This window comes from Hyperolius riggenbachi, chromosome 6 (genome assembly GCF_040937935.1).
Source record: "Hyperolius riggenbachi isolate aHypRig1 chromosome 6, aHypRig1.pri, whole genome shotgun sequence".
NCBI classification, from domain to species: domain Eukaryota; kingdom Metazoa; phylum Chordata; class Amphibia; order Anura; family Hyperoliidae; genus Hyperolius; species Hyperolius riggenbachi.
The window spans coordinates 112556943-112578578 of NC_090651.1; the positions used below are offsets into that span (position 1 = coordinate 112556943).

General features: G+C 43.5%; 1 protein-coding gene across 2 annotated transcripts in view; it reads left to right on the forward strand.

The window, feature by feature from the left end:
- The window catches only part of ABCA4 (ATP binding cassette subfamily A member 4), a 300886-nt gene extending 282873 nt beyond the window's left edge, over positions 1-18013 (forward strand). For both annotated transcript variants that reach the window (XM_068239773.1, XM_068239774.1), the window contains 6 exons: positions 7406-7547; positions 7740-7874; positions 10344-10447; positions 11721-11813; positions 13117-13366; positions 15122-18013. In XM_068239773.1, coding sequence (XP_068095874.1) covers positions 7406-7547; positions 7740-7874; positions 10344-10447; positions 11721-11813; positions 13117-13366; positions 15122-15238 — 841 coding nt within the window. In that variant the 3' untranslated portion in view covers positions 15239-18013. The remainder of the gene's footprint in view (positions 1-7405; positions 7548-7739; positions 7875-10343; positions 10448-11720; positions 11814-13116; positions 13367-15121) is intronic.
- The last annotated feature ends 3623 nt before the right edge of the window (positions 18014-21636 follow it).

Below are 21636 nucleotides of genomic sequence, written 5' to 3' on the forward strand. Positions count from 1 at the left end.
TGAGGTAAATCTGGGCCTGATACACCCCATGTCACAATTCACTTAGGTATGCTTTAAGTATAAACTATACCAGGAGTGTAACAATACTGATAAAGCAGGCAGTGGAGCATTATACATTATCTGATCCCAGCGGTGGTACAGGTCCTCTTTACTTCTTGCACAGTTTACAAGTGCTGTGCAGCCAGCCAGCAAAGTAGAAGTACTCAGCCGCACTCCCCTGATCGCAACTGATATGCAATGATCCAGCCACCATAGCACCAGGTGGCACTCAGTTATCTGTATTACAGAAAGATCAGCACACTCAGGTGTATAATGCAAAACTTCAAGCACTTGTAATGTAAAAGGTTTCCATATAGTACAATTCGTGTTCAACCAGGACCAGCAACTTTCAGTAGATAGGCGTCAAAGATACCCACAGTCCATCAAATGCTTGCTGGCCACCTTCTATAGAAAGTCTGTGAGGGAGCAGAGTCCAAAGCCCACAATCCGCAGAAAATGTCTCAACTCATGGCAACAGACACTGGCCTAATGCTGTCTTCAAGCCGATAAATGTGCACTCTGTCAAATCATGGCGACAGACACTGGCCTAATGCTGTTTCGGGCATTCAGGCATAAAGTATTCCAGGAGCGTAACAATACTGGTAGAGCGCGCAGTGGAGCATTATACATTATCTGATCCAGGCGGCGATACAGGTCCTCTTTACTTCTTGTACAGTTTACAAGTGCTGTGCCGCCAGCCATTCGCCATGCTGCTTTCGTCTCCTTCACAAGACATTGGATTGAAGCCACATGGAGAGTGACTGGCTGAACGACACTTGCCTGCTCCCCTCCTCCTGTAATAAAAGTGTATTTGAGATGAAGGGAGTTAAAGAATTGATGCTTACCTGGGGCTTCCTTCATCCCCATGGACACCGTTGCCCCCTCACCATCCTCTCAGCTGCTCCAGTCATCTTTAATCTCTCCCCGTATTAGTGCTCCAGTCGTGCCAGTCAGTGTCAGGAACCGGCCCGCGGCACGCCTGCGTATACGGTTCCCGACTGCGGGTTTGACCAGACTAAGCGGGGAACAGCCTTATTTAAGCTACAAACAAGGCTGGGACCCCTCAAACACTTCCCATTGCCACCACTAGCTGTTCGCTAGACACTTCCACTCTGCTGTTGAGTCCTCCGTGCGCACTCCGCATTTTCGTATTCGGGTCAGCTTTGCGCTTAGGCCGAATACGAGAACGCCACGCACCCATACACACACAGTACAGTTGTACAGTAACACAGCACAATCAGACACTGACTTGTAATGCAAGTTACACTGTCGTGCAGCAAAACTGCTAACAGTCGTTCCGAACGATACTGTTAGCTACTCGCACTGGCGTTTCGTACGTTGGGTCAGCTGCGCGCTTTAGGCCAACGTATGACAAACGCCACACAATGCAATTACAATTTCATATGGTAGTGTTGCTCAAACATACAACTAGGCACGGACTTATACACAGCTACACTGCAGTCTCCTCTAGGCTATGAGTGTTAGTTTAGTACGGCAGAAGTCAAGCTTATTAAATAATGATTTAATATTCCATAAAAACATAGAACAATGCAGAACAGAATATATACAAAGTTTACAAAAAACAAAGTTAAAAAAAGTTACAAAATTAAGAGTCACAAAGATAACACACACGGATATTTGCGTAAAAATAAAAATGGGGATTAAAAACGTTACCAACTTGAAGGTCTCAACGTTGTCGGCAGGAGCATGCCGCTTGTTCGACCAGAAGTCGAGATCATCTCTAGTTATGCGCTATCTCCAAGAGAAGATCTTTATTAGGTATCTGCCTCTGCTTTTTATACTCTGAGCTACGCCTGGAGGCTGCAACTTCCTTGGGGAGGGGAGGAACTAGGTTTTAATTAAATCTCAGACATATTCCATTTCCAGGTAAAAGTCTATACATCAAAGATTGTGAAGTGAGGCTTTCAACTCCAGGTGAAAACTTGATTAAGGCTTTTTCCTGTCTCCGTTTTTAAAGTCTGCAGAGATTCCAACCCCCTTCCAATAGATGTAATTTACAGGGTATCGTTTGCACCTCCACTAATAATTTAATTTCCAGTAGCCTGTCATGTACACTTCCAACATTCCTGTGTTAGTCTCCAGACTCTGGTCCTCTTGCTTTGTGTATTGAGACAATGGGCTGCCTCCTGAGTTCAAAAAGCCAGGCAGATAATCCCATTAGCAGAGAACCACTTTCAGAGGAACTGCATACAGAAACTCAAAGCACCTCATATGGTCAAGACAATACCCACTTCCTTGCCCCAAGCAATCAACGGCCACAGCTCCCTTCTAGCAGACCTACATGGAACACAGGCAGAAAAATGAAAGAATATGTTCCTGTTATCCTTACATCATAAGCACCCCAATATATTCCTGACACGCCCCCTCTTCCAGACGGCGCCGGCAGATGATTCTAATGAATCGTCCTGCCAAAGCCGACACTGACGGCCGGGCCTGGGGGGGTAACTCCTTAGCTCCAAGCTACAGGAATGGAAAAGTTGGTCAGGTTGCTGCAATGTGTCGTTGCCCTTGGCAACCTGACGTATCCAACCAGGGGAATGCGAGTCAGTGACGACCGTGAATTCGCGACCATAGAGACAGTGCTGCAACTGGGGAAGGGTTCCAACCGTCGCTACACGCACTCTCTCTATAGTGGCAGGAGCTATCTCTCGGTCCCTTTGGGAAACGATTCTCTGCCGGGCTGCCTCCTCCACTTCGGACAGCTCCGAGGGAATAACTTCCCAGAACCCTCTCAGCCCGCCCCCCCCCCCCCCCCAGCTGGTGACCTGCTGGCTAGCCCCCTGAGCTCTTCCAGGCTGCTGTCAAATCGAACAGCCCCAGAGAGCTCAGTGCTGCCTGTCACACATTCCAGGAAGGCTGCAGACGGAGAGGCTCCTGGGCCATCCGGGCCAGGTTCCGAATTGGATGTGGCTGACCCAGCAACATTTGCCACTTCGGTGGACAGTCCCTCTGCTGTAGACCCGCTAGCGCTACGGGTTACCACTGCAGCTGAGGGAGTGCCCACATTATACACATCATGAATCACATCACATTTGGTCTTAAACACATCTGAAGGGGAAAGATCTGGCCTGGTGCCGTCTGCCCCTTCAGTGGGCAATCCATCTGCTGCAGTCCAGCGAGCCCGGCTGGTTACTCCTGCAGCCGACGGAGTGTCCACCTGACACACAGCATTATGTAGCACAACACATATGACATCAGCATTATCCGTCTTACACATATTGACATTTAGAACATTTACATTCCACATCAACATTATCTGCCGCATTATACCCAGTGCAACCCAGCACTTCACATGTAGCCTCAACAGTTCCTGCATCGATCACCTCGATAGTCTGTGCGTCATGAATGACATCAGTAGTTTCTGCAGTCTTTGTATCAACATGTCCCACTCCAGGCCTAGGCACTGGAGAATCACTAGGGCTGGCTCCTAGCACACAGTCCATAGCCCCTGGGAGCCCACTAGCACTCCCCACTTGCACAGCATTATCAAACAGTACCTTGCAAGAGTCCTGAACTTCTGCTGGGGATGCAGGCTCCACGGGGGTTGGATTAGGCTCATACCAGGCTACTAACCGTCCCAGGTCAATACCCAGCAAAACGTTGGTGGGGATTTTGTCAGTTACCCCAACTTCTTTCAATCCGCTGCCGGCCCCCCAATCCAGGTGGACCAAGGCGGTGGGTATTGCTGGGGTGACACCCCCAATTCCTCTGACAGCAATCATTTTCCCAGGTATGTACTGCTCTGGGTTCACAAGCTGGGGATGTATGAGAGTCACTTCTGCTCCAGTGTCTCTCAGCCTAGTGGCAACTGTACCCCCAACCGTGACAAGCTGCAGATTCTCTGCATAGCCAGTAGCATTCCTGGTAGCACACAAAGCCGTTGGGACTTCACTGGGGTTTGAGGCCTCACTGGATTTTGGGGCCTCCCTCTTCCTCTCTGGGCAAGTCGTGCTGATATGACCCACCCTGTCACATACAAAGCATTTCCGAGTGTCAGTGGTTGGTTGCCTGAATCCAGGAGACAGCGGTGCTTGCCTCCTCTGGGTGGCGGGTGAAACAGGTTTAGCAATCTTTTCTCCTCTCCAGCTGGGCGTAGTAGTCCTCCGGGACTCGGGTGCTCTATGGGCCGTGTAGGAATCGGCCATTTCCGCAGCCTCATCCACTGTCTTTGGTTCTCGATCCAGCACAAACAGCCGGACATCAACAGGACACGTGTGGAGGAACTGGTCTTTTATCATCAGTCCCTGCAGGGCATCCAAGGTTTCCACTGACAGTCCTTTTAGCCACTGCTGGAAGGCAGTGCGCAGGTTGCACGCGTGATCCAGGTAACTGTCATTAGGACCTCGCTGCACTGTCCTGAAACGTTTTCGATACACCTCTGGCGTGAGGTGGTATCGTGCAATGATGGCTTTCTTAATTGCCTCAAAGTCTGTTTCTTCCTCCTGGGGGAGACTCACAAACGCCTCCAGGGCCTTGCCTCTCAGCCCTGGTGTGAGGTATCTTGCCCACTGCTCACGGGGCACCCCATACTGCCGACAAGTCCTTTCAAACCCCTGTAGGAAAGTGTCTATGTCAGAGTCCTTGTCCATAGCGGGGAACTTATCCAGGGGGATTCTGTGGACTCGCTCACCTTCGCGTTTTGCGGGTCCAGCAGACCGGTTCTGCTGCTGAAGTTTAGCCAGCTCCAGCTGGTGTTGCCGTTCAGCACTTTCCCTCTCGGCCTGGTGTCGCTGTGCAACTTGTTCCCTCTCGGCCTGAAGTCGCTGTGCAGCTTGTTCCCTCTCAGCCTGAAGTCGCTGTGCAGCTTGTTCCTTCTCTGCCCGTCGGTGCAGTAGGATCAGCTTTAGGCGCAGTTCAGGATCAGCCGAGTTCAGTAGCTGTAGATCAGCTTCCAGAGATGTCATCTCCGTGTTCGGTGGATCATCCAGGACATCGTCTCCACTCGCATCCTGTGGCGGGAGCGATTCCTCCTGTGGCGTGTCGTGAGCTGCATCTGCTGACGTTGAAGCACGGGCTCGCTCTGCCTCATCATACTCCTCGAGGGCACGAACTAACTGCTCCTTAGTCTGGTCGCTCACCGTCTCGATGCCTTTGTGCTCACACAGGTTGAGTAGTATCTCTTTGTTTTGCCTTGCATAGCTGGATGCTTTCTGAGCCATCGTGTTGCAAAAAAGAAAAAGGGGGAGGGACAGCAAATACCAAGTGTGTATCTTTAAACAAAAAAAAAAAAACGTATATAGATTCTGCACTGAGTAGACTTCTGTAGGCTAGTTGCTTCTAGCAAGCTTCCAGCCTTTAGTACTCAGAATAGCGAGCTAAACTGCGTACTAATGTACTAAACGATCCCACCACTGCCACCAATTATGTCAGGAACCGGCCGCGGCACGCCTGCGTATACGGTTCCCGACTGCGGGTTTGACCAGACTAAGCGGGGAACAGCCTTATTTAAGCTACAAACAAGGCTGGGACCCCTCAAACACTTCCCACTGCCACCACTAGCTGTTCGCTAGACACTTCCACTCTGCTGTTGAGTCCTCCGCGCGCACTCCGCGTTTTCGTATTCGGGTCAGCTTTGCGCTTAGGCCGAATACGAGAACGCCACGCACCTATACTCACACAGTACAGTTGTACAGTAACACAGCACAATCAGACACTGACTTGTAATGCAAGTTACACTGTCGTGCAGCAAAACTACTAACAGTCGTTCCGAACGATACTGTTAGCTACTCGCACTGGCGTTTCGTACGTTGGGTCAGCTGCGCGCTTTAGGCCAACGTATGACAAACGCCCCCACACACAATGCAATTACAATTTCATATGGTAGTGTTGCTCAAACATACAACTAGGCACGGACTTATACACAGCTACACTGCAGTCTCCTCTAGGCTATGAGTGTTAGTTTAGTACGGCAGAAGTCAAGCTTATTAAATAATGATTTAATATTCCATAAAAACATAGAACAATGCAGAACAGAATATATACAAAGATTACAAAAAACAAAGTTAAAAAAAGTTACAAAATTAAGAGTTACAAAGATACACAAACGGATATTTGCGTAAAAATAAAAATGGGGATTAAAAACGTTACCAACTTGAAGGTCTCAACGTTGTCGGCAGGAGCATGCCGCTTGTTCGACCAGAAGTCGAGATCATCTCTAGCTATGCGCTATCTCCAAGAGAAGATCTTTATTAGGTATCTGCCTCTGCTTTTTATACTCTGAGCTACGCCTGGAGGCTGCAACTTCCTTGGGGAGGAACTAGGTTTTAATTAAATCTCAGACATATTCCATTTCCAGGTAAAAGTCTATACATCAAAGATTGTGAAGTGAGGCTTTCAACTACAGGTAAAAACTTGATTAAGGCTTTTTCCTGTCTCCGTTTTTAAAGTCTGCAGAGATTCCAACCCCCTTCCAATAGATGTAATTTACAGGGTATCGTTTGCACCTCCACTAATAATTTAATTTCCAGTAGCCTGTCATGTACACTTCCAACATTCCTGTGTTAGTCTCCAGACTCTGGTCCTCTTGCTTTGTGTATTGAGACAATGGGCTGTCTCCTGAGTTCAAAAAGCCAGGCAGATCATCCCATTAGCAGGGAACCACTTTCAGAGGAACTGCATACAGAAACTCAAAGCACCTCATATGGTCAAGACAATACCCACTTCCTTGCCCCAAGCACTCAACGGCCACAGCTCCCTTCTAGCAGACCTACATGGAATACAGGCAGAAAAATGAAAGAATATGTTCCTGTTATCCTTACATCATAAGCACCCCAATATATTCCTGACAGTCAGGATCGACTGCGCATGTGTGGCACAGCTGCTCTCGTCCCCGGGAGCAGTCTGCACCTGCGGAGTACTAAATGCACAGGCACAGAACATGCCCAGCGATGGGGGCACATGCGGCCGGGTCATGCATGCACAGTGGACCCCGACTGGCGTGACTGGAGTGCTAATATCGGGAAAGATTACAGATGACTGGAACAGCCAGGGAGGACAGCAAGGGAGACAACGTTGTCCACGGGGCTATAGGAAGCCCCAGGTAAGTATCATTTCTTCACCTCCCTTCGTCTTAGGTTCACTGTAAAGGTATTTTATTGCTAAGGTTTGAAAAATGCTCCTCCAGAGAAAAGCTAATAGCATATAGGCTATAATGTTGTAATTTCCACCAATCAATCAGAGACCTTCAAATTCAGACATGGAGCATGGAGTAAACATTTTGTTTTTTATTTAACTATCTTGGCTGTAATCGTATCTTGGCTGTAATGTAGCTGCAGGTCTATTTTCTAAACTTTGCTATGTTGTATCTCTGTGTCATTTTATACTTGTATTGTATATTGCTTTCCAGCATCCTGAAAGACATTTCAGATGTACACCAGAACATGGGCTATTGCCCTCAGTTTGACGCCATAGATGAGCTGCTGACTGGCCGTGAACACCTTCAGCTATATGGGCGACTGAGAGGAGTGCCAGAGGAGGAAGTTGACATGGTAAGATAATAATTAAAAAGGCATTCAACAAATTAGCTCTGATCTGTGAATCCTTCATAGCCTTGCAACACCAAGCATCCATTGTGTAGATGCTTGATCTTGGTTCGATAACTCCATTTATTCAATTTGTTATATCAGTAATTGTATTATTATAAGCATTATGACTAATGCTAATTAAATTGTCTCGTCCAGGTTGCAGAGTGGGGAATTGAAAAGTTGGGTCTTAAAAAATATGCAGATCAGACAGCTGGAACCTACAGTGGTGGCAACAAGCGAAAACTCTCCACAGCCATCGCCCTGATAGGATGTCCTCCCGTGGTCCTGCTGGTTGGTACTTTCTATATACTTCATCCTCTCTTTTCTTCCAAATCCCTTAAGTCCTTTCTTTAGTACTGGCTATGACACAAAGTAACTAGCTTCATACTAAAACCTTGTATGGGCACATGATCTTTGCTAAGGGAAACAAGCAGTTTCTACCACCATCTACCATACGGTTGACATTTTAAAAATTAGAATTAGAATATCATGCAAAATTCAATTTATTTCAGTGAATCAACTTAAAAGGTGAAGCTAATATATGGAATAGACTCATTACATACAAAGTTAGATATTTCAAGCCTTTATTTGTTATAATTTTGATGATTCTGGCTTACAGCTTATAAAAACCCCAAAATCAAAATCTCAGACCATTAGAATATTGTAAAAATGTTCACTATTCTAGGCTCAAAGGGCCATATGCAATTAACTTTTTCACCTGAGCTATCTCCTAGGAGATAATATTCATCTTCTCTTTAACCATTTGGGGACCAGCTGCCTAACCCCCCTTAAGGGCCAGGCATGTGGGGGGTGCGTTTGAGGGGGTCAGGCAGCTGGATCCCTGCTGAGGCTTGCTGGGCATGGTGTCCCCCGTTTCCAGATGTCCCCTGTGTAGCCAGCAGCATTTACTCGCCTCCCAGGCTCCAGTGATGAGCCGGCATCCCTGCTTGTACTGACGCCAAGTTCCATTTACCTCACTTACATCAGAGCAAGCAGGGATGCCGGCTAGAGTGGAAGGGAGCGCTGATCACCGGGGGAACGGCAGGAAAGTGACTGGATCCTCTTCTTTCTCCCCTACAGCCGCATCAGTAACAGGGATCACTACAATCCACCGGTGATCGTAGTGATCCCTTGACCAGGAGCGATGGCTCCTGGTGAGGGGAGATGTCAGCTCAGCTCACTCTCAGGTGCGCATGATTGCGGCAGGACGCGTTGTTTACTGTGATGTAGAGTCTAAGTCCAGTCAGAGCGGCAGCACAACCTGCTGGACGTAGATTCATACTGCATCGGTCCCCTAAAGGTTAAAGGGAACCTAAACTGAGAGGGATATGGATGTTTCCTTTTAAACAATACCAGTTGCTTGTCAGTCCTGCTGATCTCTTTGGTTGCAATAGTGGCTGAAAACAAGAACCTGAAATAAGCATGCAGCTAATCCAGTCTGACTTCAGTCAGAGCACCTGATCTGCATGCTTGTTGAGGGGCTGTGACTAAAAATATGAGAGACACAGGATCAGCAGGGGAGTCAGGAAACTAGTATTATTTTAAAAGGAAAAATCCACATCCTTCTCAGTTTAGGTTCCCTTTAAACTAACTACTTTATTTTGAGTATTTTCTTTCTAACTTGTTTTTGGCTTAAAAGGCTTTCTATGACAAGTTGTGAAAATATCACCTGAGGGAAACTAAAATCAGGACTCTAATCAGCTAATCAATCCAAAACACCTGCAAAGGGTTCCTTTTTCATATACTAGTTTCACTTTTTAAGTTGAAATACTGTAATAAATGGACTTTTGAACAATATTCAATTTTTATTTTTTACCACTACAACCACCGCCATCTGTTGTACAGCTGTTTTGGCCACTTCTATATGTTTCAGGATAAAGGGAATGCAATTATTTAAAATATATGATTTATTCACTCTTGTTTAGCTCTTAATTATTTCAGCACCTGGGAAACCAAAATGTACAAAGGGTGGAGTACGTATTATTTGGCCACCAGTCAGCTGGGCGCAGGGCAAGCCGAATGATGGCTCACGCTGCTGCTATTGAATCCTCAAGCAGCGTTAAAGCGGACCCAAACCAAACATTTTTTTTAATTAAAAATATTTGGTTGCACCACTCTGACACATACAAAGAGAAATAAACACTCCTTCAAGCCTATGAGCATTTCAGTGCATGCTTTTCGCCCTTCTGTTTTCATAACTAGGGTTATACAGGTGGCAGCCATTAGCAATTCCTCCTTTGCTGGACACCATCTACTCCATCAGTTTGCCGGATTTTGTCCCGGCAATTTGAAAGGAAGGGAGGGGTTCCTCCAATAAATGTAAAATACTTTATATTTGTCATCATGCAGCTGAAAAAAGGCTGCTATTTATTATTATAATTTAGAAAATAGATTTTATTTCTGAAATCTTGTATTTTTAATTTGGGTCCACTTTAAATACTATTCCCCCTCTGAGTCATAGCCACTAGGAGGGAGAAGTAATTAGATCACCGGATCCCGGAATTACCCGTGCGCTGGGCACAGACTATAGCGATACAGTTATAGCCATACCGTCATCTGGCGCTACATGGCCGACCAGATTACCTGATTCACAAAAGGTATGCTGAGAAAAGTTCCTTCAAAACTAAATTTAACATTAACAAGTTATGTTTTAGATAAGGAGAGGGAGAAGTAAGGTACGTTTTCTGCTTAATGGACCTCTGTCAGTTCTTATTACCGGTGTGAGGTACTCACATGTTTATATATTTTTTTGAACTTTAGGATGAACCAACAACAGGAATGGATCCACACTCTCGACGCTTCCTGTGGAATTCTATTGTCAGTGTTATCAGAGAAGGCCGAGCCGTGGTCTTAACCTCTCACAGGTAAGTCACGTAGTTAATTAACCTGAATAAAGCTTCACATTGTGTAGAGCAGTGTTTCTCAACATTTTATTGGCATGTACCCCTATTAAAACCCTGTGCTCACCAAGTACCCCCTAACATAATAAACATTATCCCAAGTACCCCTTGACAAATATTTATTTAATTGTAGTACATGATAATTGGTTCTAAACAATTTCCAAGCATTTATTATTGCTTTTAATTAGCAAAAACTTTAATTTGGTGCTGTTTAAATAAGATTTATCATTTTCTAAAACTCTTAATTTGTTATTCTTGATTATGTATATCAAGCCCGAGTACCCCCTGGAACCATCAGATGTACCCCCTGGGGTACGCGTACCACACGTTGAGAACCTAGGATGTAGAGTACTGGGTGGCCCCTTCTAACCTCACATATAGGGTCCCCTCCAGTGTTCTCCATTGTATGAATGAATTTCAGTAAAATGGTATAAAAGTCTAGATGTTATGTTCATGAAAATTTAATAAAAACCAGAAATAGTCTTTTCCCTCACGCAGTGTGTGTAATGCACAAGGGTGTACTGTTGAGGCAATACTCACCATGAGAATGTCCGCTCTGCTGTGCTTTTATCTTTAAAGGATACCCAAACTGAAACGTGACATAATGAGATAGACATGTGTATGTACAGTGCCTAGCACACAAATAACTATGCTGTGTTCCTTTTTTCTTTCTCTGTCTGAATGAGTTAAATATCAGGTATGTAAGTGGCTGAATCAGTCCTGACTCAGAAAGGAAGTGACTACAGTGTGACCCTCACTGATAAGAAATTCCCAGTTTTATCTCGTTCTTGCTCTCAGAAGCCATTTTCTGCTAGAAAAGTGTTTTATAGTTGGAATTTCTAATCAGTGAGGGTCACTCTGTAGTCACTTCCTGTCTGAGTCAGGACTGAGTCAGCCACTTACATATTTGATATTTAACTCTTTCAGACAGAGAAAGAAAAAAAGGAACACAGCATACATATTTGTGTGCTAGGCACTGTACATACACATGTCTCATTATGTCACATTTCAGTTCGGGTATCCTTTAAAGGTTTTATACAATCTGGATTGATAGTGTATGGACTAGCGGTGTGACTATTTCTGTTTTTTATTTGATTGGGACTTGTCTCTGTGTATAGTCAGCAGCCTTAATAGGAAATTTAGGACGTGCACTGAGCACAACATTACGGTGAAATACTTTCATGAAAATGGAATGCCCAGATCACACCAATAACACTTTCTTTTCTTTTTCATTTAGCATGGAAGAATGTGAAGCCCTCTGCACTCGACTTGCCATAATGGTTAAGGGGACCTTTAAATGTATTGGCACAAGCCAGCATTTAAAATATAAGTATGACCATCTAAATATATTGATATCATGCATTTTTGTGTTGTTTTGACAGGAAATAAAAGGTGCCTTGCGTGTAAAATAATAACGTGGAAGCCAGGGTTATTCCGGCCATGGAACAGGAAGTTGCCATCTTGCGTCCCTTAAAAAAAAAAATACTGGTCATTGCTAATCCTCTGATTTCAATTTCTGATTTTCACCATCATCAAGATGTCCCAAGTTGATATAAAACTAGGTTAAAAACAATGAAATAAGTAGTAAAGAGGTGGCCATTTTTTTTTTATTATTATTATTCCACAATTAGTGTCATCTTTTTAGGTAAGCCACCTCTTCACTGCTTATTTTATTGTTTTTAACCCAATTTTATATCAACATGGGCACCTCTACTCCCCATGTATATTCAGGAAAAGGATATCATTTCTTTTACTGCTGCCTATGCTTAGCTATAGTGATTACAACAAGAAATGTATTAGTCTCTCCATGATATTTCCTATATTTTTACACTGAATGATTTATGAGCTTTACATAAAAAATAAAATGTGCACAAGAGCCTGAGTTCAAGATGTTTACATAAAATGCAATATTAGATAAGTAAACCTAAACATAGCATAGACTGTAAATATTACTATATTTATATCAGAATTAAAGTTGTCCCAAAACTCATCTGAAAAATTAAATGCTCCCTTAAATGTAACGGAAATCTAAGATGAAAAATAAACAGATGAAACAATTGTATCTATACTCCTACTCTTGAAAATGACCTTTTTTAAGAAGCCCTCAGTTTTATTTTCTTTTTAAACGTAAAAATAAATAAATAAAATAAGTTTAATGTTGTATTGTCTCGAATGATACACTCTTTCACAGTCTCAGAGCTAATATATAATAATCCAATAATCTGAACATTTTTATAGCACTTTTCTCCAAGAGCTGCAGCCACAAGGGTGTGCTTGAGAGACCACCCTGCAGTGTTAGGGAGTCTTGTCTTAGGACTCCTTACTGAAAAGGTACTGAACCTAACCAGGATTGGAACTCTAGTCTCTCATGGCAAAGGCAGTGCTCTTGACCAGTACACTATCCAGCCACCAATTTAGGAACTATATTGTATGCCTATATACAGTAAACTATATTGTATACCCGGAACTGCTAGTTATACGGGTTTACTGAACATTTCTTCTTATTTGGTATTCCTAATTTATGATCTCTTTTTTAATTATTTAAATGTATGTTTTTGTTTTGAAAACATTTTATTATTTTCATTATACTTTCCGTATAAAGCACTAACCAATATTTTTATTTTTCCTTGAAGATTTGGGGATGGTTATATTGTAACCATGAAAATTAAAGCCACGAGCCCTGGTGCAGCTCCAGATCCAGGTCCAGCAGAGAAGTTCATCCAGTCAAACTTTACTGGCTGCATTCAGAGAGAAAAACACTACAATATGTTACAGTATCAGATATCTTCCTCCTCCCTGGCCAGAATATTCCAGCTCCTCATCTCCAACAAGGACAGCCTCAACATTGAGGAATACTCTGTGTCCCAGACCACACTGGACCAGGTAAGTCTTGATGCTAACTAGAGTTGGTGCTCAAATTTGGTGTATTGAATTCGGAACACCCAAATACTCCCGAACACAACACTTCAGCACCCTTTAAGTATTAAACAAGTGTATGAGGGAGTTCACTTACTTTTGCTTCACAGTATGTTTCACTTGACTCCAATGCTTCCAACTTCCAAAGCGGGAAGGAGGTAATGTCAGAGTCACATGAAATGCTCTGTGAAGCACAAGTAAGCCAACCCCACCTGCCCCGACCCTGCTCACTTGTTCGGTACTGAAATGGTGCTGGAGTGTGGTGTTTGGGAGTACTTTGGTGTTCTGAATTGGATATGCCAAATTTTGAACATAAACACTAATGCTAACTATGTATGAAGTGGACTTTCACCTCAGCTCTGATCCTCGCTACATTACTAGATATGCAGGGCAATATTAAAGCAGGGCTGTGGAGTCGGTACAAAAATCTTCCAACTCCAACTCCGGGTACCCAAAATGGCTCCGACTCTGACCCCTCGACTCCGACTCCTTATTCTAATACTTAACAGGGCTGTGGATTTTGTACAAAAATCATCCGACTCCCTACTCCGACTCCTCAGTTTACGAAACCACAACTCCGACTCCAGGTGCCCAAAATTGCCCAGACTCCGACTCCTCGACTCCAACTCCACAGCCCTGTATTAAAGAGGCACTCTGGTGACATAGTAGTAGAAGTGCATAGTAGACTGCAGTAAATTTTTTAGGATACCTACTTTTATGGTAATTTTGCTGGTGTGAGCATCAGAAACACTCCCTACATCCATATAATGCTGAATATTGGTATTTAGCCTCACTTTTCCCACCTCTCTAGGCTGTTTACCTATGCAGAATTGTCCTCCCAGAGCATTCTGGGAGACCAGACTTTATTTTCACTGCCTTAGGAACTCTCAGAAACAAATGCAGAGCTGCACCTGACAGGATTAAAAATGTCACCACCTGTGATCAATTTTAGAATCGGGGTGAGAAAAGATGTACAATGGCCAAACAATGACTTAACCATTTATAAATTAATATTGTAAAAAAATAAGCAATTTTATGCATTACCTTATTCTCGCTACAGTTGCTCATCAATAAAAAAACATTTTTTCAGACCTGTCATGCTCCATAAACAGTAAGATTCTCAAACCTCCTTGTGAATATTAGGCTCTATATAGCAGCGTGGTTAAGTCAATCAAACCTTCTTTTCTAAAAAGTCCTTCAATTTTCTTTCAATTGAATATATTAGGGTCATCTCAAATGGAAACTTTCATGTCAGATGGCCAGAACTTGAGATGGGATGAATCCCAAATTTACTTGAATCTGAATCCAAAAAGATTCTCAAATCTTTTGAATCTCAAATCTTTTGAATCTCTCAAATCCTGTACATAAGAATTGTGTGATCCATGTAAGAATAGTAGTAAGACTTAGAATAACTAACTACTATTCCTACCCACATCACACAATTTTAATGTACAGGATTTGAGATTCAAAAGATTCGAGGATCTTTTTGGATTCAGATTTGAGGAAATTTGGGTTTTTTTTCCATCTCTAGCCAGAACATTCCATATAGTTTACTTTGACATGAATAACAACAACTTGTGTTCACCGACTTTCTTGTCACTAAACATAACCCCTCAACCCAATTGAAACACTTTATTTGAATTTTGTGTTATATCTTTGTATTATACATGAGCATGATGCAATACAGCCCCAAGATCTTATTCTGAAATGTATTCGTTACAGGTATTTGTGAATTTTGCTAAACAGCAAACGGAAGACGAGGACATCCATTTACATCCTCGAGCTGCTGGAGCCACACGAGAAGTCAAAGTTGCACCTGCTCCTCCACCAAAAGCATAACCGAATAATGCAGACCAGGCTTCGCTTATTCCGTTGGTCAGTGTGACGCATGTGACAGTTCATTCCTCAGATGAGGGAGATGGCATCTACAAGCATTCCAGAGGGAAATAACTCTGCATCCAAAAATAGATCTTGCAGTAACTTACTAATGAAGAGTTTCTTAGAGCAGAGAGAACAGTGTTGCTAGAATGCAAATTCCATCAGCAGAAGTGCCATTGCAATGTTCATATCAGTCCCATCCTTGACCTTGGTATAGTGGTTACCATAATATTGTTTGTAGACATGGCTTATAGTCCCAGCTACCTTCTTAGATGTTTAATTCTTGCATCAGGTCAGATTTATTAAGGTTCTCCAGATTCAAAGACCATTGAAGGACCTAAGTGATCCTGGAAATATGAAAAAATCTCTAGTAGGTCGCAGTAAGAGTCATCAGAAGGTCAGTGTATTACCAATTGTGTGATTGCAGTGGCAACCACACACCTGAGCATGGAAGGATTACTGATACTCTCAAGAAAGACTCCAGCCACCGAGAACCTTAGTAAATTATCTTCTGAAATGAACGCAATTATGCATCATGATAATTAAGCCCTACTATAAAACAATCCAAGACCCTGCACTAGAAATTGCCAACCACTCATACAAATGAGGCGTAAAATAGTAACCTACTTGTGCAGCAAATAAATAACCGAGGCCCTTACTCCAAATTATAAACGGCAATCACTTTTCATATTTAAATATCCTGGCCAAGCTCTATGCCCGTTTTTTGGAAAGTGCTGCCAATTTCTCACCCCTCTGCTGGCAAGGTCGATCTTCAGTTAAGAATCCATTATGAAACCAGTAAGAGAAATCCTTTAAAATGTTTATTCAATTTTAAGTACAGCAATTAAGGATCTCAGAACTTTATTTGCAGCTCCTAAAATAGTATGATGGCAGCTAATAAAATTTAGGTACCAAAATAAAGAACCCTCAGTAATTTATAGCCAAAGTCAAACCAAAAGTAATTTTTTTTATTATTTTTAATAGAACGGGGTTAGAATGTTATTGTTTACAGTGTCCCTGTAGGAGAGGTCCCTGTATCAGAGGGCCCAACTTCAGCCACAACCCTTCTCCTGTCCTGGTATCACAGGCTCTGATGTCCAGACTAAGTGTCAGCAAGATTGGATCTTCTCAACAAAGTTACAGACTGTAGTTACCTGATAGAGGTTCTGTCTCGTTCCTTATTTTGTAATAGCTGTTTCTGTTCCTGTTTGAGTTCTGTTCCTACTTCCTTTCCTTCTAAAACCTTTTTAGTTTCCTGGAGTAGTCCAAAGTCCCTTTGAGGAGACAAAAACACATAGAGAGCAAAGGAGCCCCATATAGTGGAGTGTTAAACTGCACCAGATCTATGTAGATAGATGTAATGAAGAGGTACTCACAAGTGTAGTTTGCAAGACCAGCAACCACAGTTTTAGGCAAGTGAGGAAAACCTGTCCTCGTTCAGGTCTTTTAATCTTCTGTACATGGTGGATCTCTCTCCAAGAAAAAGCAGTTGAGAGTTACAGAGGTACTCAAAACTTGTCTCCCCTAAGGAATGGGGGTTGGGGAAAATATGGGGATGGAGGTGGCGCCCAATTACAATGGGGTTTACTTGGAAGGAATTTCTTAAAAGTAGGAGCTGTAGCTTATAAAAAATAACTATAGCTTTAAAGGAGAACTGTAGTGAGAGGTATATGGAGGCTGCCATATTTATTTCATTTTAAGCAATACCAGTTGCCTGGCTAACCTGCAGATCCTCTGCCTCTAATACTTTTAGCCCTAGACCCTGAACAAGCATGCAGCAGATCAGATGTTTCTGACATTTTTGTCAGATCTGACAAGATTAGCTGCATGCTTGTTTCTGGTGTGATTCAAACTACTGCAGGCAAATAGCTCAGCAGGGCTGCCAGGCACCTGGTATTGCTTAAAAGGAAATCAATATGGCAGCCTCCATATACCTCTCACTACAGTTCTCCTTTAAAGAATAAATCGGTAATTTTATTGGACGCTTTAAAATGACAACGTGTTTTGCGGGGTTCCATGTGTGCTTCCTCAGATTAAGTAATCAATGTCTTTATAGACTGACTCGGTAGTAAGGAGCGCCTGTAGAAACTTGTCACAGTAAGTGAAAAAAAGATCTACCTAGAGGGGGCACAGACAGCAAAGAAAAATATGACAGAGGCTCTATAATCCTCACCAATTCTATCCAATATTGCAATTCCAATAGCAGTTTTGTCTCTAATCTGACCTCAGTTCAGTACTGGGTGGGGGGCAGTGGCGTAGCAATAGGAAATGCAGAGGTTACAGCTACCACACCCGGGCACGTGTATCAGATGGCCCAACTTCAGCCACAGCTCACCATTAATAGCATTAGTGCTACTTGGGTAATATAAAAATAACAATAACCGTCTCCCCCCTCCATACACCTCTCTCATACGGTGGCTGTCCTTGGAAAGCAGGTCTTGGTGCTCTCTATCATGTGATTGTTGTATATGTATTGCTGGAAATGTGGGGAAGGGGGAATACAATTTGCACCAGGGCCTATGGCTCCATAGCTATGCCTAGGAGCAACAAGTTTCAAATCCAACTCAAAATCCTGTTTTGGAATGACTGGAAAATATGGATCTTTCAATAAATTGCAACTTAAATATTATGTATTGCCCACATCCATGTATTAAACGATGTTCCGTTGGCAAACCTTTTAAACTATCGCTTTGTCCTTTTTCAAATGCTTAACAATAAAGCTTAGTTGGCTGAAAATTTATTTTGCAATATCTGTAAAGCAAGTGATGTTATGGGTCTCTGGCAAAGTCTATAGGTGCCAGAGTTTTCTTTAAAGGTACCCGACTGCTGTATTGTGCTTATCCTTTGGTTTCAGTCAAATCTGAGTCACAGGCCTGCTACAGGCCAGCAGCCAGTGGAATCAAAACACCTGATAGCCAGTCAGGATCAGACTGGCCTCTTTCAGACAGACGGCTTGGTGGACAGTTCAGAATCCTGTTTCCTGGCCATGAGTGCCATTCTGGTGCAATTCAAATGCAGCTGCATGGCAGTGTTTGTAACACCATGCTTGTCATTGTTTGAGACACAGAGGCGCTACCTGGCTCTTGACCTGCTCTTGAGCATAAGACGCACCTAGGTTTAGAGGACAAAAAAACAGGTACGTCTATGATGCAGGGGCGTCTTGTGGATCTTCTCCCCTAATTATTATGTCCTCCTTGTACCTCATGTATCTCCCTTGTACTTCTTGTGCACCCCTTTTGCCTTATGTCCTTCTTGCGTCCCCCTTGTACCTCTTTTGTCCCCCTTGTAACTTTTGTGTCTCCCTGTGTCCATGATTATTATTTATTGTATTTATAAAGCGCAAACACATTACGCAGCGCTGGACATTAATTTAGGTTACAGACAATATTTAGGGGTGACATACAGCAATATGACAATACAGGAATACAAGAAAATCAGATCACACACCATAGTATGAGTACAAGGTAATGCTTAGTCAGTCACTGGATGGAGCATGGAGATTAGGCAAGTTAGGTTCACTCAAATGCATAGCTTGGGTGCACAGTAATGAAGGTGCATGAGCAGGTGGGACACAAAAGGAGGAGGACCCTGCCCAAAGGCTTACAATCTAGAGGGAGAGGTAGGGACACGAGAGGTAGGGGACCAGAGTTCAGCTGTGGGTTTAGAGCAATTGTGAGGGGTGGTAGGCCAGAGTGAAAAGTTGAGTTTTGAGGGCCTTCTTGAAGGTGTTGAAGGAGGGGGCTGCCCTAATGGGTGGAGGTAGGGAGTTCCATAGTGCTGGAGCAGCTCTTGAGAAGTCTTGGAGGCGTGCATGAGACTGGGTGATGCAGGGGACGGTCAGGCGAAGTTCATTGGAGGAGCGGAGTGAGCGGCTTGGTGTGTATCTCTGAGTAAGATCAGAAATGTAGGTTGGACAGGTTTTGTGGACGGATTTGTAGGTCAGACACAATATCTCGACTCTGTAACCATTTCGCGGCCACAGTTAGTCCCCTTTGTCAAGGTATATATAACAGAATGATATTTTGTTATATATACCTTGACAAAGGGGACCCTCCATGGCACCGAAATGGTCGTTGGTGACTGGAATGATCAGATTGTGTTATGTAAATAAACCACACTGAACTTTCACAGAGTGTGCGGACCCTTTGGATTTTTAGGAGTAAAGGTAGCCTTACACTGGTTGATTTGCCATTAGATCGACCAACTGACAGATCCGTATCTGATCGAATCAGATCCCTATCTGATCGGCTACCTTTACTGCAAACAGATTGTGAATCGATTTCAGCCTGAAACCGATCACAATCTGTTGAGCTGCTCCTGCCGCCTGTCTCCCCCCCCCCCCCCCCCCCCCCGTATACATTAGCTGAAGCTGGCTCCGGGTCCTTTTCTCCGCGCTGCACCGCATCCCAGCATCCCGCACCGCATCCCAGCATACACTGTGTCACTCCGTGACCAGGAAGTTCAAATAGAGCGCCCTCTATTTGAACTTCCTGGTCACTGGAGTGACACAGGAAGTTAATGTACGCTGGGATGGAGCAGGAACAGAGCGGTGCAGCGCAGAGAAGATGCCCGGGAGCCAGCGTCAGGTAACGTATACCTGTATCTGATCGGCCGCCGCTAGCAACGCACTCCCTACCCGCGGGCGATCGACGGCAATTTCCCGCACGGCGCGATCGAGGGATCGATCTGATTTCGGGAGGAAATCGTATCGGCGGGTGCGTTTAGCGCGAACGATTGGCAGCAGATTCGATCCCAGTGATCGAATCTGCTGACGAACGGCGGCAAATCGGGCCAGTGTATGGCCAGCTTATGACTATCAGATAGTGAGGATGTAGTCTGCACAATATCGGATAAGGATTTAAAAATGCTTTATTTAATCATGCATTAGACAAGCTAAAATCCCAAAAGACCACTATCTTTTCACTTTATTTTCACTTCAGGTTTGCTTTCAAACAAAAATAAGAGTAGATTAATTCCAAAAAAACCTATAGCATTTATTTCTATAGATTAAATTGTTTATCCCATTATGCAATTATTACTGCAGGTTTACTTTAAACCAGGCCTATTAGACACTTGCACAGTTTGTTCCCAAAGCTCAGTGCCCATGTGAGGTAGTATGTTGTGGGAGGCTCAGCTGTGATCAAGGCCTGTCTGCAACCATGTCTGGAGACACATCATTATTGACTATGTTCTCTTCTATTCCATTATTTCTGGACAAAGTATTAAGCAAATGTTCTAATACACATACACTTCATTCTAGCAAGCATACATTACTTCTCTCAGTAGTTTCACCCCTCATATGTCAATGAACCGTACCGTATATAGCCAGTAACACACTTGCCAACATGAGGCATTCATCAGCACAAGTTCAGATTGTTCTCGGGCCAGTCAGTCTCATGGAATAATCCTTCATGACAAATAGTATAGAGCTGTTGTTTTAATAACGTCCAGTTCTTTAACTCACAGGTATTAGTCAGAGATTTTTCCCTTCAGTGTTTCAGGATCTTCTGTGTATTGACAGCCAGCTGTTGCCTCACCACTTAAAAAAAAACAAACTGAAGCAACAATCTCAAGTAGGGCTGGTCAATGAGATGCAAATTATACAATGTGAATGCAGAATTATGCAAATGTATGCAGTTATGCAGTTTATGAACAAATTAAGTGAACCAAAGGGGTGATTTGACTTGGCACGAGTTGAATATGTTTCATTTGAAATGCTTCTAGCATTGCTTAGCATACAACCACCACACTTCACTTTTTTGTAGCTCTTGCTGGATCAGTAGAAGGTTCAATCACATGCTTACGTTTACTCACCTCCTTACTCTTTGAGCCCACCAATACCCCCCCTCTCCACCCTCTATAATCCCAGGTTTCTATTGTCTATCTACCTGGCTGGTTCCCATGTACTTTCTAAACCTTCCCTGCTACCTCCAGGTCCTAGTTTAAAATCACTTCCAACATTCTAACCAACTTCTCTCCCATCAGAGCTGCACCCTCTCCATTTAGGTGCCGACTGTCCCTACTGTAGAGTCTGTAGCCGACTGAGAAGTCTTCCCAGTTCTCCAAAAACCCAAAACATTCCTTCCTGCAATAACTTCTCAGCCACTTATTTAACTCTGCAAGTGTCACTGGCAGTATTTCAAAAAACACCACCTTAGAGGTCTGTGCCTTGAGTCTCTTTCCTAGTTCCCCGAAGTAATTCTTTAGGAACTTCCAACTTCCACCAACTTTGTCATTGGTGCAAATGTGTACCATGACAGCTGGGTCCTCTCCAGATCCACCCATGTTGTCAGGGTCTTTAAAGAGACTCCGAGCTCAATTTAAAAACAAAATTTGAACTTACCCAGGGCTTCCTGTAG